The sequence below is a fragment of the Hypanus sabinus genome, chromosome 20 (genome assembly GCF_030144855.1).
Source record: "Hypanus sabinus isolate sHypSab1 chromosome 20, sHypSab1.hap1, whole genome shotgun sequence".
In the NCBI taxonomy this organism is placed as follows: domain Eukaryota; kingdom Metazoa; phylum Chordata; class Chondrichthyes; order Myliobatiformes; family Dasyatidae; genus Hypanus; species Hypanus sabinus.
Genome location: NC_082725.1, coordinates 32946476 through 32971841, shown reverse-complemented (window position 1 = coordinate 32971841; position 25366 = coordinate 32946476). Strand labels below are relative to the sequence as shown.

General features: G+C 39.3%; 1 protein-coding gene across 1 annotated transcript in view; it reads right to left on the bottom strand.

Annotated features, from left to right (window-relative positions):
- The window catches only part of gmds (GDP-mannose 4,6-dehydratase), a 631321-nt gene that overhangs the window by 109410 nt on the left and 496545 nt on the right, over positions 1-25366 (bottom strand). The window contains exon 8 of the mRNA XM_059945308.1: positions 2468-2586. Within this exon, the coding sequence (XP_059801291.1) occupies positions 2468-2586 (119 nt within the window). The remainder of the gene's footprint in view (positions 1-2467; positions 2587-25366) is intronic.

The following is a 25366-nucleotide window of genomic DNA, read 5'->3' as shown; positions in this document are numbered from 1 at the left end:
AATAAAACAATTTCACTACTACAAGAAGTTAGATACCACAAACAATTTGAAGAAACTGACAATCATCTTGAATGTTACAATGAAAATGAAGATTTGGAGGATACAATCATTGAAAGCATTGAATGAAGGCTGTCCATTATCTGCACTTGATGTCTGCATTGATTTTGCTCATTTACAGTGAATCAAAAGAACACAGCAGCGTACACTAAATAAACTCCTCTATCAGTAACTAATAAGAACTAATACACAGTATTACAGTACTGTATTAGTAGTGTTCTGATTTGTTTGGTATTTTATCTAAACACATAATTTGTTGCTCAGTTAAATGGTAGTTTCTCCTTTTTAACTTATTCTATAAAGCTTCGGCTAATTGATGCAATTGTGTAATTGGGCCAGAATGTACTCGTTCCTTTGTGTTCCAATCCACTGTACATTGCAATGGCAAGGTGCCATGTTAAAACTACCTGCAATAATGCAAATGGCTACATATTGAGATATATAAATAACATCATATTCCTATTTAAGGTTCAAAGTGTAAAACATCAAATAAGGAGCAAACAATTATAAATGTGTCCTTATTAATTGCATAATCGTCATTGGGTTGCTCAACACTGTGATGGTACATCATTTGAACAAATGAATGTTCCAAACTCATTCATTCTGCTTCTGGATAATTTTAGTTGAATCAGAAATTTTTGAACACAATTTTCCCATTTGCAAGCCAGACTGCAGTATTTATAGATCTTTGGCAACTAAACAAAAAATGACAATGGCAACACGAGTGAATCTGCAGATGCTGGAAATAAATAAAAAACACAAAATGTTGGCAGAACTCAGCAGGCCAGACAGCATCTGTGGGAGGAGGTAATAATGACGTTTTGGGCCGAAACCCTTCATCAGGAGTGAAGTAACATGGGATGGTCAAGGGGGGATAAGAAGTGGGGTGAGGGATAAAGTAGAGAGCTGGGAAGTGATAGGCTGGAGGGAACTGGGCTAGGGGGAAGGTGGAGAATTATGGGAAATAAAAAAGAAAGAAAGGTAGGGCTGGGGGGAGAGATTATAGTGAGGGGGGAAAAAGAGAGAGAAAGAGAACCAGACTAAAATAATAGATAGGGATGGGGTAAGGGCGGGGGGCAGGGGTATCAATGGAGGTCAGTGAGTTGGATGTTCATGCCGGCAGGAAGGAGGCTACCTAGGCGAGAGATAAGGTATTGCTCCATCGACCTGCGTGTGGCCTCATCTTGATGGTAGAGGAGGCCATGGACAGACATGTTGGAGTGGGAGTGGCCTGTGGAATTGAAGTGTGTGGCCACAGGGAGATCCCGCCACTGCTGGAGGACTGAGTGCTGGTGTTTGGCGAAACGGTCTCCCAGTCTGCGGCGGGTCTCCCCAATGTATAAATGGTCACATCAGGAGCACCGGATACAGTATATCACCCCAGTTGACTCACAGGTGAAGTGGTGCCTCACCTGAAAGGACTGTCTGGGGCCTGGGATGGTGGTGAGGGAAGAAGTGTGGGGGCAGGTGTAACACTTCTTCCGTTTGCAGGGATGAGTGCCCGGAGGGAGGTCCGTGGGGAGGGATGGGGGGGGGATGAGTGGACAAGGGAGTCACGTAGGGAGCAATCCCTGTGGAAAGCCGAGAGTGGGGGGGAGGGGAAGATGTGCTTGGTGGTGGGATCACGTAGGAGGTGGCGGAAGTTACAGAGGATTATGCGTTGGATCTGTAGGCTGGTAGGGTGATAGGTGAGGACCAGGGGGACTCTATCCCTGTTTCCGGCGCTCGGTCCTCCAGCAGTGGCGGGATCTCCCTGTGGCCACACACTTCAATTCCACAGACCACTCCCACACCAATATGTCTGTCCATGGCTTCCTCTACTGTCAAGATGAGGCCACATGCAGGTCGATGGAGCAGTACCTTATCTCCTGCCTAGGTAGCCTCCTTCCTGCCGGCATGAACATCCAACTCACTGATCTCCATTGATACCCCTGCTCCCCATCCCTATCTGTTATTTTAGTCTGGTTCTCCTTCTCTCTATTTTCCCCCCTCACTATGATCTCTCCCCCCAGCCCTACCTTTCTTTCTCTTTTATTTCCCATAATTCTCCACCTTCCCCCTAGCCCATTTCCCTCCAGCCTATCACTTCCCAGCTCTCTACTTTATCCCTCCCCCCACTTCCTATCCCCCCTTGACCATCCCATGTTACTTCTCTCCTGATGAAGGGTTTTGGCCCGAAACGTCGTTATTACCTCCTCCCGCAGATGCTGTCTGGCCTGCTGAGTTCTGCCTGCATTTTGTGTTTTTAAAAAAATGACAATAACTATTTTTAAAAACCTCTTATTAACTTTATAATTATTCCTTGATGCAAATATAAAAACTTAGTGAGATTAGAAAAGGACCAGATTAATACGAGAAAATAAAGTAATATCAATGAATCAAGTCATCTGTGGTCCATTTTGGTACTCACACAATAGTCTTGCCAATGTGTTTGAAGGCTTTTTCCACAAATTCACGAACACTGTGCACTTCACCAGTAGCTATAATATAATCTTCTGGTTCATCCTGTTGTATCATCAACCACATTGCCTGAGAAGTGAAAATAGAGACTGGAGTGAATCATAGATGGTGTGCTAAGCATGGGGATTACTTTATGATTTTAGCTAAATCAACATGTTACTACTCAAAGCCACTGTTTCACTTGCAAAAAGGCCTGAAGACATATACTTTCTGATTATTTTAAAATAATCTTCATTTTAACGTGCCAGTGATGCATGTACACAGAGATGCACAATATGTCAGAGATCATCAGCGGATCTTTGTATTTTGGCAACTTACATATACATTGCTTCTAACTTGCCAGCTCTGACAGGTTTATACAATCCTTATTTTCATTTTGTTGACACTAATCTCACGGTATTAATCTGACATTTCAGGACAGGTATTTTGTGCACTTTGACTTAAGACTTAACAGAAACAGAGAGGCTTTTTCATAGTTGGTACTGTATGTATCTAGATCACAGGTGTGCAAACCCTTTCATAACTTGTCTTCATAGCAAATTGAGTTGTATCATCCTACAAAGTCGATAGGTAGGACTTAAGACTTGCATCCTCATCTTGCAATTGAAAATGCGTTCTTTCTGGCAAGAAAGATAAAGTATAACAATTCTTCATAATGACCTACAAGCAGACATTACCCCCAAACTGAATTGAGCAACTAATAAATAGTCAGATGCCAAGAATTACACATTTTGTGTTCTTTATTGATTTCTGTATAAAAGCTATATTCAAGTTTTAGGATTTTGGCTAAAACTACTTCAGCATTTTATTTGAAATAATATGAAGAAGTTAGTGTTATTTTTTCCTAAGTGTTCTTTTCTTTTGATGATTGGACATTATTCAAAGGAATGTTTGGTGAACGCAGATATTTGATTCAACTAACAATTTTTCAAAGCAATTAGGGGTGCTTTAAAGGGATGGGCTTCCCTGGTGTTCTACTGAAGAACCTGCCACTGCTGAAGGCATTATTTTTGGAATTCAGAAACCTTCCGATTACTAATATAGTTAGTACATCTATGTCAGTATGCATAAATGTGTGGGAACTGCAGGCAGTAATTTGCAATTATTATAATACTTGCATTACTACCTGCGAAGACACACATGATTTTCTAAAGTAAACATGATTAACATTTTATCACCAATCTCAACCACCTTCCTGTTCTTATCTATATCATGCCCTTTGGCAATAGCATCAATAACATGGCACCTTAATTCCACACCATCTCACTCCTTCCTCTCTGTCTCGTGTCTTTAAATTGGCAGCTTGCAGTGCATGATGAGTAAAAATTTCCTTGCAGATAATGCAGAGCAGAGTCAAATACTATGTGTTTGTGAGGCCTGATCATTAATTAGCACACTATACTTTGTGTGCTAATGATCTTTTAATAACAGGCCCACAAGTAAAAAGTCCCATTCTACCAAATGCACATTTAGAGATTTTTAGCTTAATGATACTTGCACATAACTCCGTACAACAGAAACATAGAGTTTGGGGGAAAGAGTTTTTAAACCATGAGAAACTTTGAGAGGAAGCTTTATACATTTATCCTCACCACTGTCAAGTGTAGTGTAACTGTAAGAATGACAGACATCTGATCCACCACCATATAAAAGTACCCAAACCCAATAATTCACAATTTGCAGTTAATCTCTGTGGTTCTGAAATGCACTAAAAGGTAGGTATAAATAGATTCTGTGCCAATTTTCAAAAGCAAATGTTATTTTCAACACACTTGCAAAGGAGGAATTTGCAAGTCTACAGCTAACATACAGGAAAGCAGGGCACATTCAAAGCTGCCCCAAAGAACCATCAGGTTTGTTGGTCCAAATAGCCTACAGAATCAATCAGCTGATTAAAAAAAAATAATGGCTACACTTAATTTACATAAAATGACTCTCCTTTGAGCCAAACTTTCCAAAAGGCTCGTGGTCTAAAAGTTTAAAACCTACCAACAGTACTAAGGCATAACGTACCTCTAGAATGTATCACAAATACAAAGTCTGTGAACAGACAAAGATGCACTTAAAATAGCAATGCCAAATGTCATGTGATACTGAGAATGAGCAGGAAGGTGGAGGGGTGCAGGGGAAGTGAACTTTTGCCTCGGTAGTGTAGCCCATCAGAGAATAAATGGACCAAATCAACTGAGCAGATGTGTAAGGATGTGGAGGGTTGAATACCTTTCACACAGAGGCCTTTGTGTTCTGGGCATGATCTGGCATTATGATGGGATGCAATAGGCTTCAGCTTTGCAGCAATTACTAAGCCATTATCACGCTACAACACAAGATCGTTTTTCTTCTGATTTGGGCTGTCACCTGTTCTTCATTTACCAGTCAATAACCATTAATTATCCTCTGTAGAAGTTTAAACAAAGTGTCCCTCCTGTTAAAACCAGTAAACCATTCAGTAATGATAAATAAACTGAGAGCTGTGGCGATCCCTCCCTACCACTAGCAGCATTTACTGCCTGAAGTCCTATGCGATGGAAACTACAAAAGGAAATAGCTAGAAATTGCAAGGTCAAGGGTTTGATGAGGTCACATTCTAAGCCACAGCAGAAGCAAATTCAGAATTCTTAATGCATTTATGCAGTAGCTTGTGGATCTGACACCATACAGAATATGTTTGTTGCAAATGTAGAGAATACTTTCAAATTCAGATATTTAAAATAGAAGCTTTTAAAAATTAGGAAATATATTTCTTTCAAGTAGTTACAAGTTTCTAACAGTCTCGTTCACACATTACTTTCTTTTACAGTTATGCTGCATGATTACAGACCTTTCATTTAATTTGCATCGGGATATGGTTTCTTGGGCACTGCTTGCCACCCAGCACGTCTTGTATACCTATTCCTGGTCTGAGGCATGATATTTGGCAGGGAACCACCAATTGTGAGCTGTGATTCAGTGGTAGTGTTATTGTCACTGTGTCAGAAGACCCTGCTCAAAATCCAGGCTGTCAATCAAATATTTTTATATTGATACCCATTGTTGTTCTTGCTAATACCCTGCAAACGAGTGCATTAAATAACAAAGTTTCCTGGTTTGAGTAGCACAATTCAATTTAATTTTCATTAACCAGAAAATGCAATTGAAAAACAGAGGATTCACCTTGTGGATAATGAAGTTTGTGATTCACTTCCCAGCTTCATTATGCATGGAGGAATGTGCATGGTGGAGCATAATGCACATCTGGATGTACATTGCATTTAAGAATATTATGCTGGCTTCAGGGCACGTTAAAATGAGACCAGCTTGAGAAAGTCTCAGTCCAGAATTGAGGATGCATTTCAGGTAGGTCTACTTGAAGTAACTCATTTACTCAAGTCTTCCTATGCTTTATTTATAGATACCCAGCATCTTCCAACATTTTCATCAGTTTCCATCATGACTTTTACCTGATTTGACTCTACACTCATTAATTTAGAACCCCAAAACTCCGCCACTACCTCTATACATGCTGACCACATGTCCACACAGCCACCCCCATGAACTGTGCCAAAGCTATGTAACCCTACCAGTACCAGACTGCTGAACTATCTCTGTCTCCGCTTCTAATCTTTGCTCCAATCTGACTGCTCACTGGTCACAATCCTTCCAATCCTGACATGGACTTACCTTAAATGAGGCAAGAACAGTGGTTCAAGATACCTTTGGCTTACTCCTAAACCTACACTTTTTTGCACATTTATATTGAGACAAGTTATGTTGATGGATTTGGAAAATATTTCCCAAATTAATTTCTGTTAAAAAAACTTGAATTATTTTATGCAGTATTAGTAGTGACCTGGAATCAAGTTTGAGGCTGATTCCTCTGCAATTTTCTTTTTAATTGAATCACAGCAACACAAATCATATTAGATTATGTGAATACATATCAATAAGAAGACAAAAGAAATGAGAAGTTTCAAAGCCTTTTTCTAAAATTTGTCACTTGTCAAAATGAGAATGCTTTCTATTCTCCCTGTTGACGAGAGACACAGATTCTTGCCTCCAGTATTATCAAAATTCTGAAGCAGGAAGAGGGATGTAATTGGAAACAGAAATACAAATTATGCTTCTATAAATAGTCACAGAATATGACTACAGATTTTTAAATGTAATTAACAATGATTCCTTTCAAATAAACTCAATGATTAAGTATCTATTTCTTCCTTGAACATTAACTATAGAAAAGCAACCAAAATTCCCATCAATACCTTTACTTGGTACATTGCGCGCATTATTTAGGGCATGTGAATGCAGTTAGAGAGTGTGTGAAATCTGAAAATGTCTTCAGCAGTTGATAGACTTGTTGACTTTCCTTCCTTTCTATGTATTAAAATGCAATTGTTCATAATTAAAAATGATTTATGGTTATTTTTCTTTGTAATGGTCTTCACTCAGTACTTCTGTACACTGCTCAAAATTGTCATAATGGATTGTTCCATCAGAAGTGTACGAAAATGGGTAACATTTTAACACTGACAGTGACTCTGTATGTGACAAATGGAACGTATATTATAAAAACAGAAAGTTTATGGTCCTATAAATGAACTGAGCACATGAGCCCTAAGTTAGTCAGGTCTATGCCATTATTTGCTTATGTAGTGTAGATCGAAATACTGTAAGTTGCACACACATCTAACATGAGTCAGCTCAATCATGGATACTTGCCCCCATAGTATCCTAGACATCTTCAAGGAGCAGTGCCTTAGGAAGGCGGCATCCACCTTGGAGAATCCCCACCACCCAGGACATGCTCTCTTCTCATTGGTACCATTAGGAGGGAGTTTCAGAAGGCTGATGGCGCACGCTCTGCGATTCTGGAACAAATTCTACCCCTCTGCCATTCAATTTCTGAATGTTCATTGGGCTCATAAACAGTACCTCACAACTTTTTTATTTCCGTTTTTCTGCACTACTTATTTTAACTTAACTATTTAGCATACATACATATATATATTTAATGTAATTCAGTTCTTTTTTCTCTCTGTATTTATTTATCATGCATTTCATTGTACTATTGCCAAATTTCATGACATCTGCCGCCAATATTAAACACAATTCTGATACATGTCACTGCAACAACATGCATTGATGTGAGGCACGTTTTCAGCCAACCTGTCTGGATAACTCACTGCCCGATAGTGAAGGAGCCTACAGCTTTGTTGTGCTTCCTACCAGAACCAATGTTTCTTGTGGTTTTCCAAACCTTTTCCAAGGCCATTAATTCAAACATGAAGATCAAAGTAGTTTCAAAATTATCTTTCATTTATCACATCAGCTCTTTTATCAGCTACATTTATCACATAAAATATCAACATAATGTTTCCTTTGTATGAAGGCAAGTTCCTGCAAGCTTGATCAAGGAAAATCATAGATATTTGACTTCATCATAGTCTTTTTATGCAGATTGCAACACAGCAATTCACTCCTTTTACTCCTCTGATAACTAGGCTGCTTTTCTTTCCAGTGCTCCAGATAGAAGGGAGTCACATTCACTGCATTGCCCTCTCCAAAATGTCTTGTAGAGCTGGAATTTCATTTGAAATGTTAAATTAATTCTCAGCTTTCTGTTTGCTGGCAAGTGTTAATGAAAAGGAAGGTTTCCAAGTGTGCTCAGCCAAAATTCTTCCTTCCACCAACATATTGAAGCACGTTAACTAGCTCTTCATCAAATTAATGATGGTGCAAGTTGATCTGGTATAATAACTTTTATTTATATGCTACCTTTAATTCAACAAAAAAAGGTCCATAGTGCCTTACATAAATGTCGACAACAAAATTTGGCTTCAATCAAAAAAACATAGGGTCTGGAACTGAAAAAGGATTCGTCAAGAAGGCAGGGTTGTAAAGTACACCCAACAGTAATGAAGCAATCAAAGACATGTTAAGCAATAGGACAAAAATAGTGAAGAGCAAATACACGCTGGCTACTTTACTAGGTACACCTGTATATCTGCTCATTAATGCAAATATTTATTCAGCCAATCATGTGGCACCAATGCAATGCATAAAGGCATGCAGACAGGGCCAAGAGGTTCAGTTGTTGTTCAGACTAAACATCAGAATGTGGAAGAAATATGATATAAGGACTTTGATCGTGGAATGATCGTTGGTGCCAGACAGGTGGCTTGAGTATTGCAGAAACTGGTGATCTACAATTTTCACACACAATAACCTCTTGAGTTTACAGAGAATAGTGTGCAAACAGAATACATACACTGAGCTGCAATTCTGTGGCTGAAAATGCATGACGGTCAAAGGAAAATGTCCAGACAGGTTGAAGCTGACAGGAAGGTGACAGTGATTCAAGTAACCACGTGTTACAGCTGTGTTGTGCAGAAGAACAACTCTGAATGCACAACACGTCAAATCTTAGAGTGAATGAGCTTCAACAGCATAGGACTATGAATGTACACTCAAGTGGACACTTTATATCACAGCAGTTAGAAAAGGAAAAATGCAGAGTTACTGCTGCGGCATCAAAGTTTCAGCATTCTGGCCTTAATCCTGACCTTGGGTGCTGGCTGTGTGGAGTTTTATATCCTCACCCAGCAGCATGCTCCCACAGACTGACCCCTATCTGACCACCAACAGCAGTGCATGGCTACCAAGTCTACTCCCTCCCTGACCATCATCTACATAGCACACCATTCACAAATCCCTAGGAGACTATCGTCACTCCTGAATTCATCAATTGGCTCCAACTCCTTTCATTCTAATTCCCCTCTCTCCAAAACCTCTGGGTCTATCTCTTTTCTAGCTTCCCAAGTGAGAATCAAGATTAGAATCAGATTTAATATAACTGGCCTGTGTCTTGAAATTTGTAGTTTTGTGCCAGACAATACAAAATACAATTTTTTTGCAATACAAAATAATAAAAACTATAAATTACAATAAAAAATATATAAATTAAATTAAATAAGTAGAGCAAAAAAGAGCAAAGAAATTGGTAAGTTCATTGTCCAATCAGAAATCTGATGGTGGGGCTGTTCCAAAAACATTGAGTGTATGTCTTTTGGCTCCTGTACCTCCTCCTTGATGATAGCAATGAGAAGAGGGCATGTCCTGTCTGATGGGGTCCTTAATAATGGATCTTGCTTTTTGAGGCATAGCCTTTTGAAAATGTCTTTGATGCTGGGGAAGCTAGTGCCCATGATGGAGTTAGCCAGGTTTACAACTTTTTGCAGCTTTTTCCAATCCTGTACAGTGGCTCTGAATACCAAATAGTGATGCAACCAGTTAGAATGTTCTGCACGGTGTATCTGTAGAAATCTGTGAGAGTCTTTGGTGACATACCAAGTCTCCTGAAACTCCTAATGAAATATAGTCGCTATCATGCTTTCTTTGCAATTGCATCAATATGTTGGGCTGAAGACAGATCTTCAGAGATTCTGAACCTAGGAACTCAAATCTGCTCACTCTTCCAACTGCTGATCTCTCAATAAGGACTGAAGTGTGTTACTTGACTTTCCCTTCCTATGGTCCACAATTAATTCCTCGGTCTCAATGACGTTGAGTGCAAGGCTGTTGCTGCGCACCACTCAACCAGCTGATCTAGCTTGCTTCTGTATACCTCCTTGTCACCAGCTGAAATTCTGCTAACAATAGCATATTGTTAGCAAATTTATAGATGAGATTTGAACTGTGCCTAGCCACTCATTCGTGGGTGTAAAGAAAGTACAGCAGCGTGCTAAGTACACAAACCGGAGGCACGCCTTTGTTGATTGTCAACTAGGAGAAGACGTTATTCCTGATTTGCCCAGACTGTGGACTCCTGATGAGCATGTGAAGAATCCAGTTGCAGAGGGAGGTACAGAGGCCCAGGTTTTGGAGCTTGATGATTAACATCTGGGGTATGAAGGTCATGAACACTGAGCTGTAATTAATAAACAGCAGCCTGTTAGGCATTGCTATTGTTCTGGTGATCCAGGGCTGAGTACAGAGCCGATGAGATTTATCTGCTCTAGACCTATTGTGGTGATAGGCAAATTGCTGCAGGTCGAGGTCCTTGCTTAGGCAGGAGTTGATTCTGGCCATGACCAACTACTCAAACACTTCATCTCATTAGTTGTGGATGGAACTGGGTGATAGCTGTTGAGGCAGTCCACCCTGCTCTTCTTGGTCACTGCTATGACTGTTGCCCTTTAGAAACAGGTGGGAACCTCCAACTACAGCAGTGAGAAATTGAAGATATCCTTGAACACTCCATCAGTTGGTTTGCATAGGTTTTCAAAGCTCTACAGGGACACCATCAGGACTTGATGCCTTGTGAGTGTTCATCATCATGAAAGACGTTCTTCCTGAGTTTAGTCGGTTTCCTTCGATTGGTCCTCATAGACTATTGAATTTCCCACAGTCAGGCCAGCAAAACACTCTCTGACTTGTTCCAAAATGGCTGACTAATGCAGCTTTTGATGTGCTAACTATTTTCTGTGCACTCAAGCCTTGCTGTGACTGCAGTAGGCCTTAAAATAGTTACATTCAGGTTTTCTTAACATAAAATGAAAAGTATGACAGTAATTTACTCTGATGACAGTACACTTGCAAAACTGTTTGACTGAAGGCACAAGAGGCTGGAAATGCTGGGATCTATAGCAACAAACAATCTACTGGAGGAACTCAGTGGGTCGAGCAGCATCCTGTTGATCTGTGATCTTTGACATATCGTAGGGAAAATGGCAGTCAGGGTAGTGGAATGCTTCTCCTGCAAGATGTGGGAAATTAGGTAACCTTGTGGTCTCCCTGATGACGACATCTGTGGGAAGTGCATCCAGCTGCAGCTCCTGACAGACCAGGTCAAGGAATTGAGGATACAGCTGGATGTACTCAGTATCATCGGTGAAGAGATCATAGATGAGTATTAGTGAGATGGTCACATCTTAGTTGTAAAGATATAGCTATGGGTAATCACCAGAAGAAGTAAGACGGGATGTTGCACCAGGAATACCCCTTTGGATACTGTTGTCAGGGGGTGGGAACGTATGACCATTTAGAGGCCAGCACTACTAGCCAGGTTAATGGCATTGTGCCCTGCTCCGAGGCACAGAAGAAAGGATGAAATCATTTAGAACAAGAGTGAAAGGTTACTTGATAATAAGGGGTGCAGATAGACTTTTTTTTGAGGTGGCAGTTGAGATTCCAGGATGCTTCCCAGGTGCCAGGGTCGAGGATGTCTCACAATGGGTACAGGACATGCTGAGAGGGAAGGTGAGCAGCCAAAGGTAATGGTCCATATTGGTACCAATGACACAGGCAGGAGCTGGGATAAGGTCTTGCAAGGGGATTTTAAAGAACTAGGGAGGAAGTTAAAAAACTGAATTTCCAGGGTTGTAATCTCAGGAGGGAGGCTTCAAATTTTATGAATCATTGGGCTCTCTTCCAGGATGGGTGGAACCCGTACAAACAGAATGGCTTGCATCTTAACTAATATCCTCACTGGGAGGTTTGCTAGTGCTGCTTGGGTGGGTTTAAAATAGAGTGGCAGGGTAAAGACCAGCTGAGCCGAGCTCAGGATCAGCATGTTCTGTTAAGGCATATGACGAAGATGATAGGTAAGGAAACCTTGGATGTCTGGTGAGGTTCTAAGTTTAGTCAGGAACAAAGTGGAAGCCTATATAAGGATTAGCAAGCTAAAATCAGACTGAGTCCTGGAAATATAAAGAGAGCATGTAAGTGCACAAGATGATTAGAGGCATAGATCAGTTAGATAGCCATAGATTTTTCCCAGGGCAGAAATGGCTAACTCCAGGGAGCATAATTTTAAGGTGATTGGAGGGAAGTGATAAGTGCTTGGAAGGCCCTGAGAGGGTGATGGTAGTGGGAGATATTTTACAGACAGTCAAAAAACTCTTAGATAGGAATGCGGATGATAAAAAAAAAGGAGGACTATGTAAGAGGAAAGAGTTAGATTGATTCTCAATTAGGTTAAAAGGTAGGTACAACATTGTGGGCCAAAGAGCCTGTATTGTCCTGTAGAGTTCTATGTTTTATGTTCAGGTGATTAAGAAAGCCAAAAGGAGATGATCAAGGAGAATCCCATGCATTTTATACTTTTATTAAGAAAAAGAGTATAACTAAGAAGTGGGTAGTTCCACTCAAGGTAATTTGCGCTTGGTGTTAGATCAGGCAGCTGAGGTAGTAAATTAGTAATTTGTATTGGTATTTACTGAGGATAAGGATTTGGAGGATAGTGAAGGCAGAGTGGTGCATGTTAAATGTGCTGGGATATTTTGCAATTAAGGAGGGTCTGGGTGTCCTGAAAAGAATTAAGGTAGATAAATCCCCAGGGCCTGATGACATATATCATGGAGTATTGAAAGAAGCATCCAGGGAGGTTGCTAGATATTTGACAATGATCTTTGTGTCCACACAAGCAACAATAAAGATCACAGAAGTCTGGAGAATAGCAAATAATAAGTCTTTGTTAAAGAATGGAAATAGGGATCATCCAGGTAATTATAAGCCAGTGAGCCTTACGTCAGTGGTAAAGAAGCTATTGGAGAGGATACTGAGAGACAAGATTTATGTGTATTTGGAAAGGCATGGCACATTATGCCTTATAAACTTTATAGAATTCTTTGAGGAGGTAGCAAAGAAGTTTAATGAATGTCAGGCAGTGAACATTGTCCCTATGGATTTTAGTAAGGTACTTGATAAGGTCCCACCTGGTAGATTGATTTAGAAAAAAATGGGATCCAGGTTAAATTGCAAATTTGGAATTGGCTTGGCCATAGAAGAGAGAGAGTAGAATGAAAGGCTGATCTTCTGGCTGCAGGTCTGGCTGTAGGTCTGGTGACCTGTAGTGTTCTGCAAGGATTAGTGCTGAGACCGCTGTTGTTTGTGACATACACTCAGTGGCCACTTTATTTGAAACCTTCTCTAACTAATGAAATGACCACTGAGTGTACGTTTGTGGTCTTCTGCTGCTGTAGCCCATCCACTTCAAGATCCGATGTGTTGTGCATTCACAGATGCTCTTCTGCACACCGCTGTAGTTATGTGAGTTACTGTTGCCTTCCTGTCAGCTTGAACCAGTCTGGCCATTCTCTTTGATTTCTCTCAGTAACAAGGCATTTTTGTCCACACAACTGCCACTCACTGGATGTTTTTTTGTTTTTCGCACCATTCTTTGTAAATTCCTGAGACCGCTGTGTGTGAAAATCCCAGAAGATCAGCAGTTTCTGAGATACTCAAGCCATCCCATCTGGCACCAACAACCATTTCATGATAAAAGTCACTCAGATCATATTTCTTCCTCTTTCTAATGTTTGGTCAGAACAAAAATGAATCTCTTGACCATGCCTGCATGCTTTTATGCATGGAATTGTTGCCACATGATTGGCTGATTAGATATTTACATTAACAAGCAGGTGTACTTAAAAAAGTGGGTGCATATCAATAGTTTGGATAAAAATGTAAATAGGTGGATTACCGAAATTGTGGATGACACTAAGACCGGTGGATGTGTTGACAGTGTAGAGGACTATCAAAGAACTGAATAGACCATTTATAAATATGGACAGAGATGTGGCAGATTAAGTTTCATATGCTCAAGTGTGAGGTACTGGACTTTGGGAAGTCAAATGAAAGGAAAATGTATACATTTAATGGTAAGCCCCTTTTTATCATTGAGGTATAAAAGAATCTTCAGGTCTGGGTTCACAGCTCATTGAAAGAGCAACACAATTACCATGTGTATTTCTGGGTGCCCCATTTTAGCAAAGAGGTGGAGACTGTAGAAAAGGTGCAGAAGAAGTTTACCAGAGGGCATGAACTACAAGGAAAGTTTGGGTTAACTTGGAGTTGACCTCCCCAGAGGATCAGAAGCTAAGAGAGAAGTTTTTAAAATTATGAGTGGGGTAGAGGCAAACAGTCAGAATCGCTTCCTCATGGTAGAAGTGTCAGACACCAGCCAACATGCTTTTGAGGTTAGAGGGGGAAGTTTAAAGGTGGCATAATGTGCAAGTTTTTTTTTACACAGAAATGATAAGTGCCTGGACCAGGTTACCAGGGTAGTAGTGGAATCAGGCAGTTTGGTGGATTTTACGAGGTATTTAGAAACTCAAGCAAAATGAAGGGAATGGAGGGATATGGGTGATGCACAGGAGGAGAACACTTAGTATTAATTAGCATCGAGATCAGCACAAAATTACGGGCTAAATGGCCTGCCCAGTGCAGCACTGTTCTATGTTTTTTCTACTGGGGGAGGGAGGGTTGGCTGGGGTAAGGAACTGTCGCTGTTTTGGGTTAAGAACCTGCATGAGAACTGATTCTCTTCTTGCTCAGAGTAGCTGTAGAAGCAATGTATATGAATATGTTCTGAATTCCACATTAAGGGTATCAGCCCAAAACATGGACTATATTCTTTTCCATAAATGTTGCCTGACCTGCTGAGCTCCCCCGGCATTTTGTGTGCGTTGCTTTAATTTTGCGTTCGTGGGGGTTCCGGACTTGATTGTATAACAAGCAGTCACAAGAACTTCATTAAAGTATGTTCATATTATCCTGGAAGAGGTCTCATTAACAAGTGAAAAAACTTTTTAAAGCCCATGTCTAAAGAGTTAAACTCTGGACATTTAGAAGAGTATCTTTAGCTTGTTTCATCAAAAACTTTTAATTTGTTTTAAACAGAAGTTCATGCTGGATTTCAGAATGCTTTAAAAATTAACTTCAGTGAAAGAACATTGCAGGAAGATTTTGGACAGTGTACAGTATGAACTTAAAAACCTTGCAGTTAGAATTGATCCTTTTCCAAAAGACGTCACACTAAAAAAGGAATCACTGATGTCCAAAAAGAAAATACATACTTGGATTCCCAGACTCAAACACAAGGCTGACACTCATTGCACAGCCAGATGGTTAACTCTAATCTTTATAAATCACCAGCTTCCCTCCTTCAGAATCCAGTCTAGCTCTCTTGATCACTGCCTCCTGCTGCCGTCACTCACACTGTTTTTCAACCAGTTAGCCTGTTAATTAGCCCATTTTGAACACCAGTGAGAAATGCATTCAAGTTAATTTGCAGGTTTGATAGCAGAGGCCACTTTGGACTTGGAGTGTAAACCTCCTTTGTTTAGCCAACTACTTATTTCACTAAGAATGAAGTGGGGCTGCCAGAGGATTCTGCGATCAAAGCATTGAGATAAGTGCACTGTTTCTTGCAGTTATTTCTAAAATCAAATTCAGCTAGTGTCTGACCATTAGAGGAGCTCAGCAGTAACAAGGATTAATCAATTCTTATAAAGCTGGCACCATTGATGATATTTGCTGCTTGAGAAAAGAGACCTGGGAAAGTTAGCTTAAAAGGTTACAAATGAACAGGTTGAGTCAGAACCAGGAAAGAAGTGCACATAGTCTTTTAGTGAGTTTGTGAGAGGAGCCCTTGAGCAACTTAATTGCTTTGTATGTTATTGGTACCCTTCCAACTCTACATTTAATTTCAACCATTGTATTATGCAACATTTCTGTTTTATTAGTTTAATTTTAAAATCACTATTAGGTATTCTCAATCTCTATAATGCTTGTAAATAATGAACAGAAGGGAACTGGTAATAGATTGTTAGGCTACCATTAGACAACACTAAAATCATCTGGGATCCTCAGTTGGTAACTTTGCAATTGCTGTTGCATTGCCTTGAAAATTTTAGTAACTCCAGGAGTAAGTGACAGAGCACCAGGAGTAGGCAGTAACAGTGAGTAACAACACATGCTTGGGAGAACAGATTACAACTGCTGAAGCCTAAAGGGGAAATAGGACAAGGAAATTAAAACATACATGATACCTTTTAAAAACTTACAACAAAATATTCCAATTCAATCTGGAAATATTTTTAACCTGTTCTTACAAACAATATTACATGGGTCCAAATACTGCTTGTTTCCAACTGCATGTTGTATAAAACTGCAATATAATATAGTTTAAGTTGAAATACAGTGCCAATTAAAAAAAAGTATTCACCGCCCCTCCCACACCCCACCAGAAGTTTTCATGTTTTACTGTTTCATAAAATTGAATCACAGTGGATTTAATTTGGCTTTTTTTGACTCTGATCAACAGAAAAAGACTTCTGTGTCAAAGTGAAAGCAGATCTCTACAAAGTGATCGAAAGTAATGACAAATATAAAACACAAAATAATTGATTGCATAAGTATTCACTCCCTTTAATATGACACACCAAATCATCACTGATGCAGCTAAATGGTTTCAGAAGTCCACAATTAGTTAAATGGAGATCTGTTTTTGGAGACCTGTGTGCAGTCAAGGTGTTTCAATTGATTGTAGTAAACATACACTGTATCTGGAAGGTTCAGTTGCTGGTGAGTCAGTACCCTGGCAAAAACTACATCATGAAGACAAAAGAACACTCCAAGCAACTCTGTGAAAAGGTTATTGAAAAGCACAAGCTGGGAGATGGATACAAGAACATTTCCAAGTTACTGAATATCCCTTGGAGTACAGTTAAGTCAATCATCAAGAAATAGAAAGAATATGGCAAGCTGTAAATCTGCCTCAAGCAGGCTGTCCTCAAAAACTGAGTGACTGTGTAAGACAGGGATTAGTGAGGGAGGCCACCAAGAAACCTATGACAACACTGGAGGAGTTACAAGCTTCAGTGGCTGAGATGGGAGAGACTGTACATATAACAAATGTTGCCAAAAGCCATTGTTGAAAAAAAACTCATATGAAATCTCAGCAAGAGTTGTCAGAAGGGATATGGAAGACTCTGAAGTCAGTTGGAAGAAGGTTCTATGGTCTGATGAAACCAAAATTGAGCTTTTTGGCTAAACACAGACTAAACGCTGTGTTTGGTGTAAGCCAAACACTGCACATCATGAAAAACACATCATCCCTGCCGTGAAGCATGGTGGTGGCCGCATCTTACTATGGGGGTGCTTCACTGCAGCAGGCCCTGGAAAGCTTGTGAAGGTAGAGGGTAAAATGAATGCAACCAAAATACAGGGAAGTGATGGAAGAAAACCTGATACAGTCTACAAGAGAACTGCAACTTGGGAGATTTGTTTTCCAGCAAGACAATAACCCCCAGCATAAGGTCAAAGCTACACTCAAATAGCTTAAAATAAGACAGTTAGTATCCTGGAGTGGCCAAGTCAGAGTCCAGACCTCAATCCAAAAGGGAATTTGTGATTGGACTTGAAAAAGGCTGTTCACTCATGATCCCCTTGCAATCTGACAGAGCTTGAGCAGTTTTGTCCAGAAGAATCGGGAAAAATTGTAGTTTTGTCAAGAAGAATGGGGAAAAATTGCAGTGTCCAAATGCACAAAGCTGATAAGAGACCTATCCACACAGACTCAACACTGTAATTACTGTCAAAGGTGCATCTACTAAATACTGATTTGAAGGGGTGAAGTAATTGTGCAATCAATTATCTTGTTTAATAATTGAAATAAATTTAGACCAATTTGTAGAAATTTGTTTTCACTTTGATGCAAACAAGTCTTTTCTGTTGATCAGTGTCAAAAAAGCCCAATTAAATCCACTGTGATTCAATGTTGTAAAATAATAAAAGACGAAAGCTTCCAAGGGGAGGGGGTGAATAATTTTTATAGCACTCTAGTCCAACATATTTGTATTCTGCCTGCATTTGAGCAAAACTTTTATTGTTCAAACCAGCATCCTACTCAGGCAGGTCTGGGTCACATTGGAATTTACCAAAAGGATATAACAATTGTTAACAGCTGTTACTGGACTATCTACAAGAGATTAAATAATAAGTTAACTTAAAAAGAAACACTTGGAAATTTTGCATAATATAGTCGATCAAACAAAATGCAAGATAAAAGTTGAATAGAAATGAATAATAACATCACTAGCGTTGTGAGAAAATTGCATTTTGTTTCTGCAAATATAAGTAGTTTGAAATATATATGTATCCAAGCATTCTCAAATTAAGCATTTAGGTCTAATGCAGCTAGGTGGTATTTTAAAGCATTTCAAATATGCTTATTTTCACAACATCTCAATGTAAGTTAAATTTTAAATTCAAATTAAGTGGGTAGATGCATACACAGCACAAACAGCTTAGAAATGTTCCTCGTAGTTCACTAATTATATACATTTCTGGATTTTTAAAACAAAATTGATAGACTTTTTATGAAGGTTTTTTTGGTTTTCAGAGTTATATAAACTGCAACTATTCTTTGCTCTTATTCTAATTTTCTTATTACTTTGACAATTTTGTGTTAGTATTGGAACTTTGATCTCACATTGCTATTATTAGCACCATAAAATTAATTTATTACATTTTGCCATAATTTGTGACAGAAATGCCTCCCATGCCCCATAATACTTGACAAGGGCTTGGCCTTTACAACATATAAAGTTGGCTAAATTATTGAGAAACTTACAGACCTCCCAGTATTCCACCCCCTTTCCCCTTGTTGCTACCTTCCCTGTTGACCAAGGAGGCCCAGCCTTGATTGGTGACTATGTCAGAGAAGTGCTGAAAAGGTGACTAAGGTCTCAGGCAGCAAGTCTGGAGCCAGTTTATGTCTAAATTCTCTGGGGGCTGTGGCTTTGCAATTTCTCAGGAATGTTTAATTCACTACATCCCTGCATGTTTCCCTCAAGGAGGACTTTGGCCTATCTCACTTCCCTAGAGGGCAATGGATAACGAAATTAGTATGAGATAAGTTTAGATTCTCATCCAAACATAAAAATACAGGAGAAAATTTCATTAAACTCAGAGAAGTGAGTGATCCAAGATAATCCAATCAGTGAACTGCAGTAGAGACATTCACTTTTGTGTGAAAAGCCTCCAGGCAATATTGTCCAGTTCAATAAATATACTTAAACAAAAATACGTAAAACATATAATTTAACCTCACTCTACTTCAGTTAGTAATTCCTGGCTCTGAGAGAATCACACATTGATTTCAGCAACAGAAGACAATCTGGACAGAAGATTTTTTTTTGTTTATGTACTTTTATTGTGCTGTTGTTTTTATCCCAATTCTTTGAAGTCTACATATATCAGGGCATATTGGATTTTTTCTATGGCCACCCGGATGTTATTTTATGCACGACATTTTAAATCATACAAATTGTGGTTAGAAATTAGATCATGCCCAAAAGAGGGCAGAGGGTATCCAACACGTACAATCAATGGCAGCAAGACAAACTGATTACAAAGTTTCATACATGTAGTCAACTGCACAATCACCTGAGAGAATCTGGCAGACCTTAAAAAGGAAACACATTTTGACTCCTGATACCTAAGTTTGGAGTGTGGAAGGGCCTGTTTCTGTGCTGTAAGGTTCAGTAATGCAGTCAATCAAAGTCCTCACCATCTTGGGCATTGTCTTTTCCCCCTCCCATCAGACAGAAGATAGAAAAACCTGGAAACACGTACCATCCTGCTGAAGGACAGCTTCTATCCCACTGTTATCAGACTCTTGAATGGACCTCTCGTACAATAAGATGGACTCTTGGCCTCACAATCTACCTCATCACTTTATCGTTTAGCTATACTGCACGCTTTCTATAGCTTTTACACTTTATTGTGCAGTTATTATTTTGCGATATTCAACCGCCCTACACTGTATTTAGTAAGGAAAGCTTTTCACTGTATTTTGATACTTGTGACAATAATAAACCAATACAGGGAGTGACGAGGTGGAGGAACATCTAATTTTCCAGTCAGGGCAAGACATCAGCAGTGAGTGAATATAACTGAATGTATTAATATCAGTCGCATTTCAACAAAAATGTAGCTCCAACAAAAGAGGAAAAAATCAACTATTTAACTCAACTTCTAAAGAGGAAGGCTGTCATATGTTTTGCTGCTACTTGGGTAGCTGACAGAAGCTTAGCTATGGTAAAAAATCCATTATACACAGAGGAGTGGAAATTCCTTCAGTCAACAAAAAATACCAAGCAGGTGATAGAGACAATGTGGAAGCTATGAACCCAGAGATAAAAGGTAGCCTACTTATCTTACTTTGTTCTGCTGAAAATGAAGATGTACTGTAGGTGCTACTCCAGGAATAGTGAGCCACAGTAATCTATTTGTTATATTTGTGTACTGAGAACTGTAAGGTACTGTTCACGTCACTTACTTCAACCTGAAGGAGCACTACATTTGTGAGGGATAAAGACAGACACAGGCATAGATTATGCCGCCCATAAACTGACTTGTGGCTCAGGCACAGCTTGGCGACAGTTAGTGTTCCTTGTGATTTGAAGACATTTCAAGTACTGTTCCGAAATAAACTTGTTGGGGAAAGTCCACCTTTTGGAAATCCTACATGAATACAATATCACATTCAGTGCCCTCTTTGACAAATTCTATCTGGCTGTACTTCTTTGCCCTATGACACCCATCAGACCGGTGGATTATTGTTGAGCCCTACAGACTGAAATAACAAAGCAACAATTTCCAGAATATGACCAATAAACAAGAATATTAAACCATCCATTTATCAACTCAGTGCCAGCAAAGGGGCCTTCCTGTGCATTGCTACATTTGTACTCAGTGATCTCAACATGCAGTGAATGCAATGCTTTGACTCCATGACAAAGATTCAGCTGCAAGGTGGCCATATTTCTTCAAAAAGCATAAGACCATAATTTAAGTAATTTTAAAAATTCTGTGATCTTGACACTTTCCCCAAAAGTCACGGATGCAATTTCCTTTAGAGCAGTGATCATTAAATCAGATTTTGTTCATTGTCACTGACTGGTTCTCATCGGTGCACCTTCTATGCAATATGACAGAAATGTGTACACGCTCTGATTCCAACAATGGCAACTTGCTGCCACCCAAATACGCCCACTATGCAGCTGAATCTCTAGGATCTGTAAGTTTGCTTAGTCTAATTATTTTGTCCAAATTTAATAGTGTCAAGTGAAACCTGAGCTGATGTTGGAAGCTCATTATACTGGGATTTTAAAGGATAAAGATAAGAGGAAAATGTGGCATATGTTTGCTTTCTTCAATAAAATCATTAATGGTGACAAAATGAACTTCCTAAGATTTAATACATTTAAAAATGTCACACGAAATTGTATTCATGCTGTTTAGTATAAAATGTTGGTATTGTTCTGTATTGTTAATTTACATTCTAAAACAGGCAATACCAGTTTTTGAAAATTATTTCCATTCAACAATTTATACCTAATGCTCTTCAGACCTTCAATGGCAGTGAACAAAATCTGGTTTAACGATCACTCTTATGTGAAGGAGATTTCATTTGTGATTTTTGGGCACAAAGTCAACATCACATAGTTATATAAATTGTTGATCTTGTCATCAGGAAAGCAAGTCATATGAATACGCACAGATATAATGCCTATTTGACAGCTGCAGAAATGATCTGCAAGTACCTCTGATCAGGTGCATTGTTAATTAGAGCAGCTTATTGGTGGAGTGTTACTACCATTTGTGCCAATAATGACATTGCAATATGGGTTAAGATTGTTACAATCCACATGGATTTGTGTTGCTACAAAAAATGATCAAAAAGACAATTGGAATTTTTGTCTTAATATCAAGAGGAAAAGGGAAAAGGGGAAGGAAATTATGCTTCAGATGTACACAGCCATCCTTAGTGCCTCATCTGGAGTTCTACAGTCAGTTTTGGCAGCACATTAGAGGAAGGATACTTTAGCCTTGGTGCAGATGCAGCAGAGATCCATCAGCATGATGCAAGAATGAATTCCAAACACTAGTTGCATGTACCTGGATTGTTCTTTGAGTTTAGCAAACTACAGCTGAAATATTTTCAATGACAGTGGCACTGAATGAGTGAATAGAGATAAGAGCTGCTTTGCTGAGAGTATCCAAAACAAAGCACAGTATTAAAATTAGAGCTGGTTAATGAGAATTGGAAATTTTAAGGACTGAAATGGACAGATGTTCCTTTTAATTTTTAATTTTAAATTTTAATTGAAACTTTAAGGACTGTAATGGACAGATGTTCCTTTTAGTAAAGGCATTAATAGGTATAGATCATAGCTATACAAGTGATGTCAACAAATTAGTAGCGAAGTACACCATTTAGAACGGAGTTGAGGAAAAACTTTTTCACCCAGAGAGTTGTGGATCTATGGACTGCTCTGCCTCAGAAGGCAGTGGAGGCCAATTCTCTGGATGTTTTCAAGGAAGAGTTAGATAGAGCTCTTAAAGATAGTGGAGTCAAGGGATATGGGGAGAAGGCAGGAACAGGGTACTGATTGTGGATGATCAGCCATGATCACAGTGAATGGTGGTGCTGGCTCGAAGGGCCAAATGGCCTACTCCTGCACCTATTGTCTATTGTCTAAATTAATTACTTAATTGAATAGTGCATTGACTTGAAGGGCTGAATGGCCCACTGGTTCTGAGGTTGCCAGTGGGCTCATGGCACCCACTACTTAGCACCTGAAAACCAAAACTTGGATATAACTAAGGCATGTCTTCACTTTGGGAATATGTATATTCATGAAAAAAACACAAGAGTGTGCCGATCTGAAGCACAGAAGAAACACGGGAAGCAAGCAGCAGCTGCAGAAGCAAAGTAATGGTTAATGCCTCATGAATCTGTGCTACAAGACAAACCTACTCTAAGGCTAATATATCCTTCCTGAGGTGTGGTGCCAAAAACTGTACTCCAGATGGGGTCCATCCATGGCTCTATAACAACTGAAGCACAATTTCCTTCTTTTCAATTTGATCCCTTGGGATAAAAGCCAATATTCCATTCATTGTTTTGATTCTATTTTGTAGCAATATATAACATACAAGTGGTTAAAATATATTTTGTTAAACAGAAGTACAGTTGTGTGTTACATATTATCATATTTCACTGTGTAGGAAATGCTGGCCTAGAAATGTGCAAGTAGCTTTTACTTTCATGCCAGTAATTCCAGGAGAGGAATACAAGGGCAATAATTTCTAGAATGAATAAATCACACCTCTTCAGACATTTAACCGGGCAGTTGCAGTCACAAATCATACTTGTACTGATGACAGCATGGAATGACAGTATCCCTCATGCAGAGCAAAGTACTGCCCTTGAAAGCAGCTTCAGTTTATTTGAGGCAATCCCATCATTATATATCTCAGAACAGCATGTCCCACTCTGTAGTGGTCCTAGTCCAAGTAGGAGATAGGGACTGGTTTCCATGGCTAGAGATGTCTATTGTCTCAGGATAAGGGGAGTTTGTTTAATTTTGAGATGAATTGAGGGTCTTCATTCAGAGAGCTGTAAATCTTTGGAATTCACAACATTAGGATGCCACGGGAACTGAGCCACTGAGAATATTAACAGGTGTGGAGATGTTCCGGGCTCTAAAATATATAGGGAGAAGGTGAGAAAGTGGACACAAGGATTACAGTATTTATAGCAGAGTGGGGTTAAGGGGATGTATAAACCAATCCTGATCCTGTTTCACGAGATTTGTGCTTCACCAATTTTTACTCCCACAACAAGCTTTTCTTTTAGGAAGGTCAATAAACTGACTTAGCTCTCATCAATTCAACAGTCACTCTGCTGTGACACTGGGACAGAGTCCAGCCTTCTAGTGGAATCAGTCTCTTGTATCATTTGGCAGTCAAAATAGGCACCTGGTATGTGGGAGTGGTAGGACACATATCTTGGGTAAATAAAATGTTTATGCTATGTAATAGATATTCTCAATCTGTCAGCTTTCTACACCATTTGGCAGATACAGCGTCCTGCATTCCCAAGACAAAACAGTGAGACCTAGTTCTATCACTCATCAAACTGGACACTGTCACTACCAACTGACAGCTGTAGAGTTACAGCACAGACCAACGGAACAGATTGCTCACAAGGACCCGGATAAAAAGAGATTCAACATCTTGAAGCTGTGCTGGCCCTTTCCCTTGGATGGAATTCAAACCCCTTCAGCTTTCAGATCTGTAGCCTGCCCAAACCCTTTTGATGTCCACTTTATTTCCTGGACTTCTACTAACCCCTTGATTCGTAGCCTCTACCTCTGTGAAATTTAGAAGTGGGACTGAACATTAACAGCATTTTGCAACATAAAGCCATGTTGATTTTTGCTAGGATCAAACCTTCTGCCAAAAGAATATGGCCAGACATATAGAGGTAGAAACAACAGCTGGGCATGTGACTGGAGATTTCAAGCAGCTCACTCATTATCAAAATATCTGGCCCTTTAACATCCTAAAATATTTAATTATGTTAAATTAAAGTTTCTAAACATATAATTTACAGCCATGTTTAAATTATGGAGCGGTATTTAATGATTTCCCAGGAATTATATTCAAGTTTCATGACCTTACACTATTGGTAACTCCGAATTTCTGTTTGCACACAATTCAGATACTCTATGCTGCAGTCAGCATTTTGCCCACTTTAAGGGAAACTGCTATTTTTATAAATACACCTCTTGTTCTTTCATACTGCCTAGTTCCATTTGAGCCTTTCTGGAAATCTTCTGCTGAGAGAAAATGGACTATGAAGTAACCACTTTATGTCTGTATTTCTTTATCAATGAAATGCATCTTGCTAATCAAGTGGCAAGTAATTTGATACTTCATGCATAAATTTCAAAAAATGTATTAGTAATCATAAATTATTTATCCTAGTTTCTCTGCTGCTTTGTTATCTTCTCACTAGGCAAGTGGTTCTCAACTTGGGGACCACGGACACCTCAGTTAATGGTAAGGGTCCATGGAATAAAATATGTTGGGATCCCCTGTTGTAGACTGTTAATTGCCTTGAATATTTTAATATTGTAATTTATCTCTGTTAATACTCTTCTCAACTCGATTTAATTGCAAGGATTTCCATTGGGTTAGTTGTTGTAGAATTTATAGTGGTGGGAGTGGA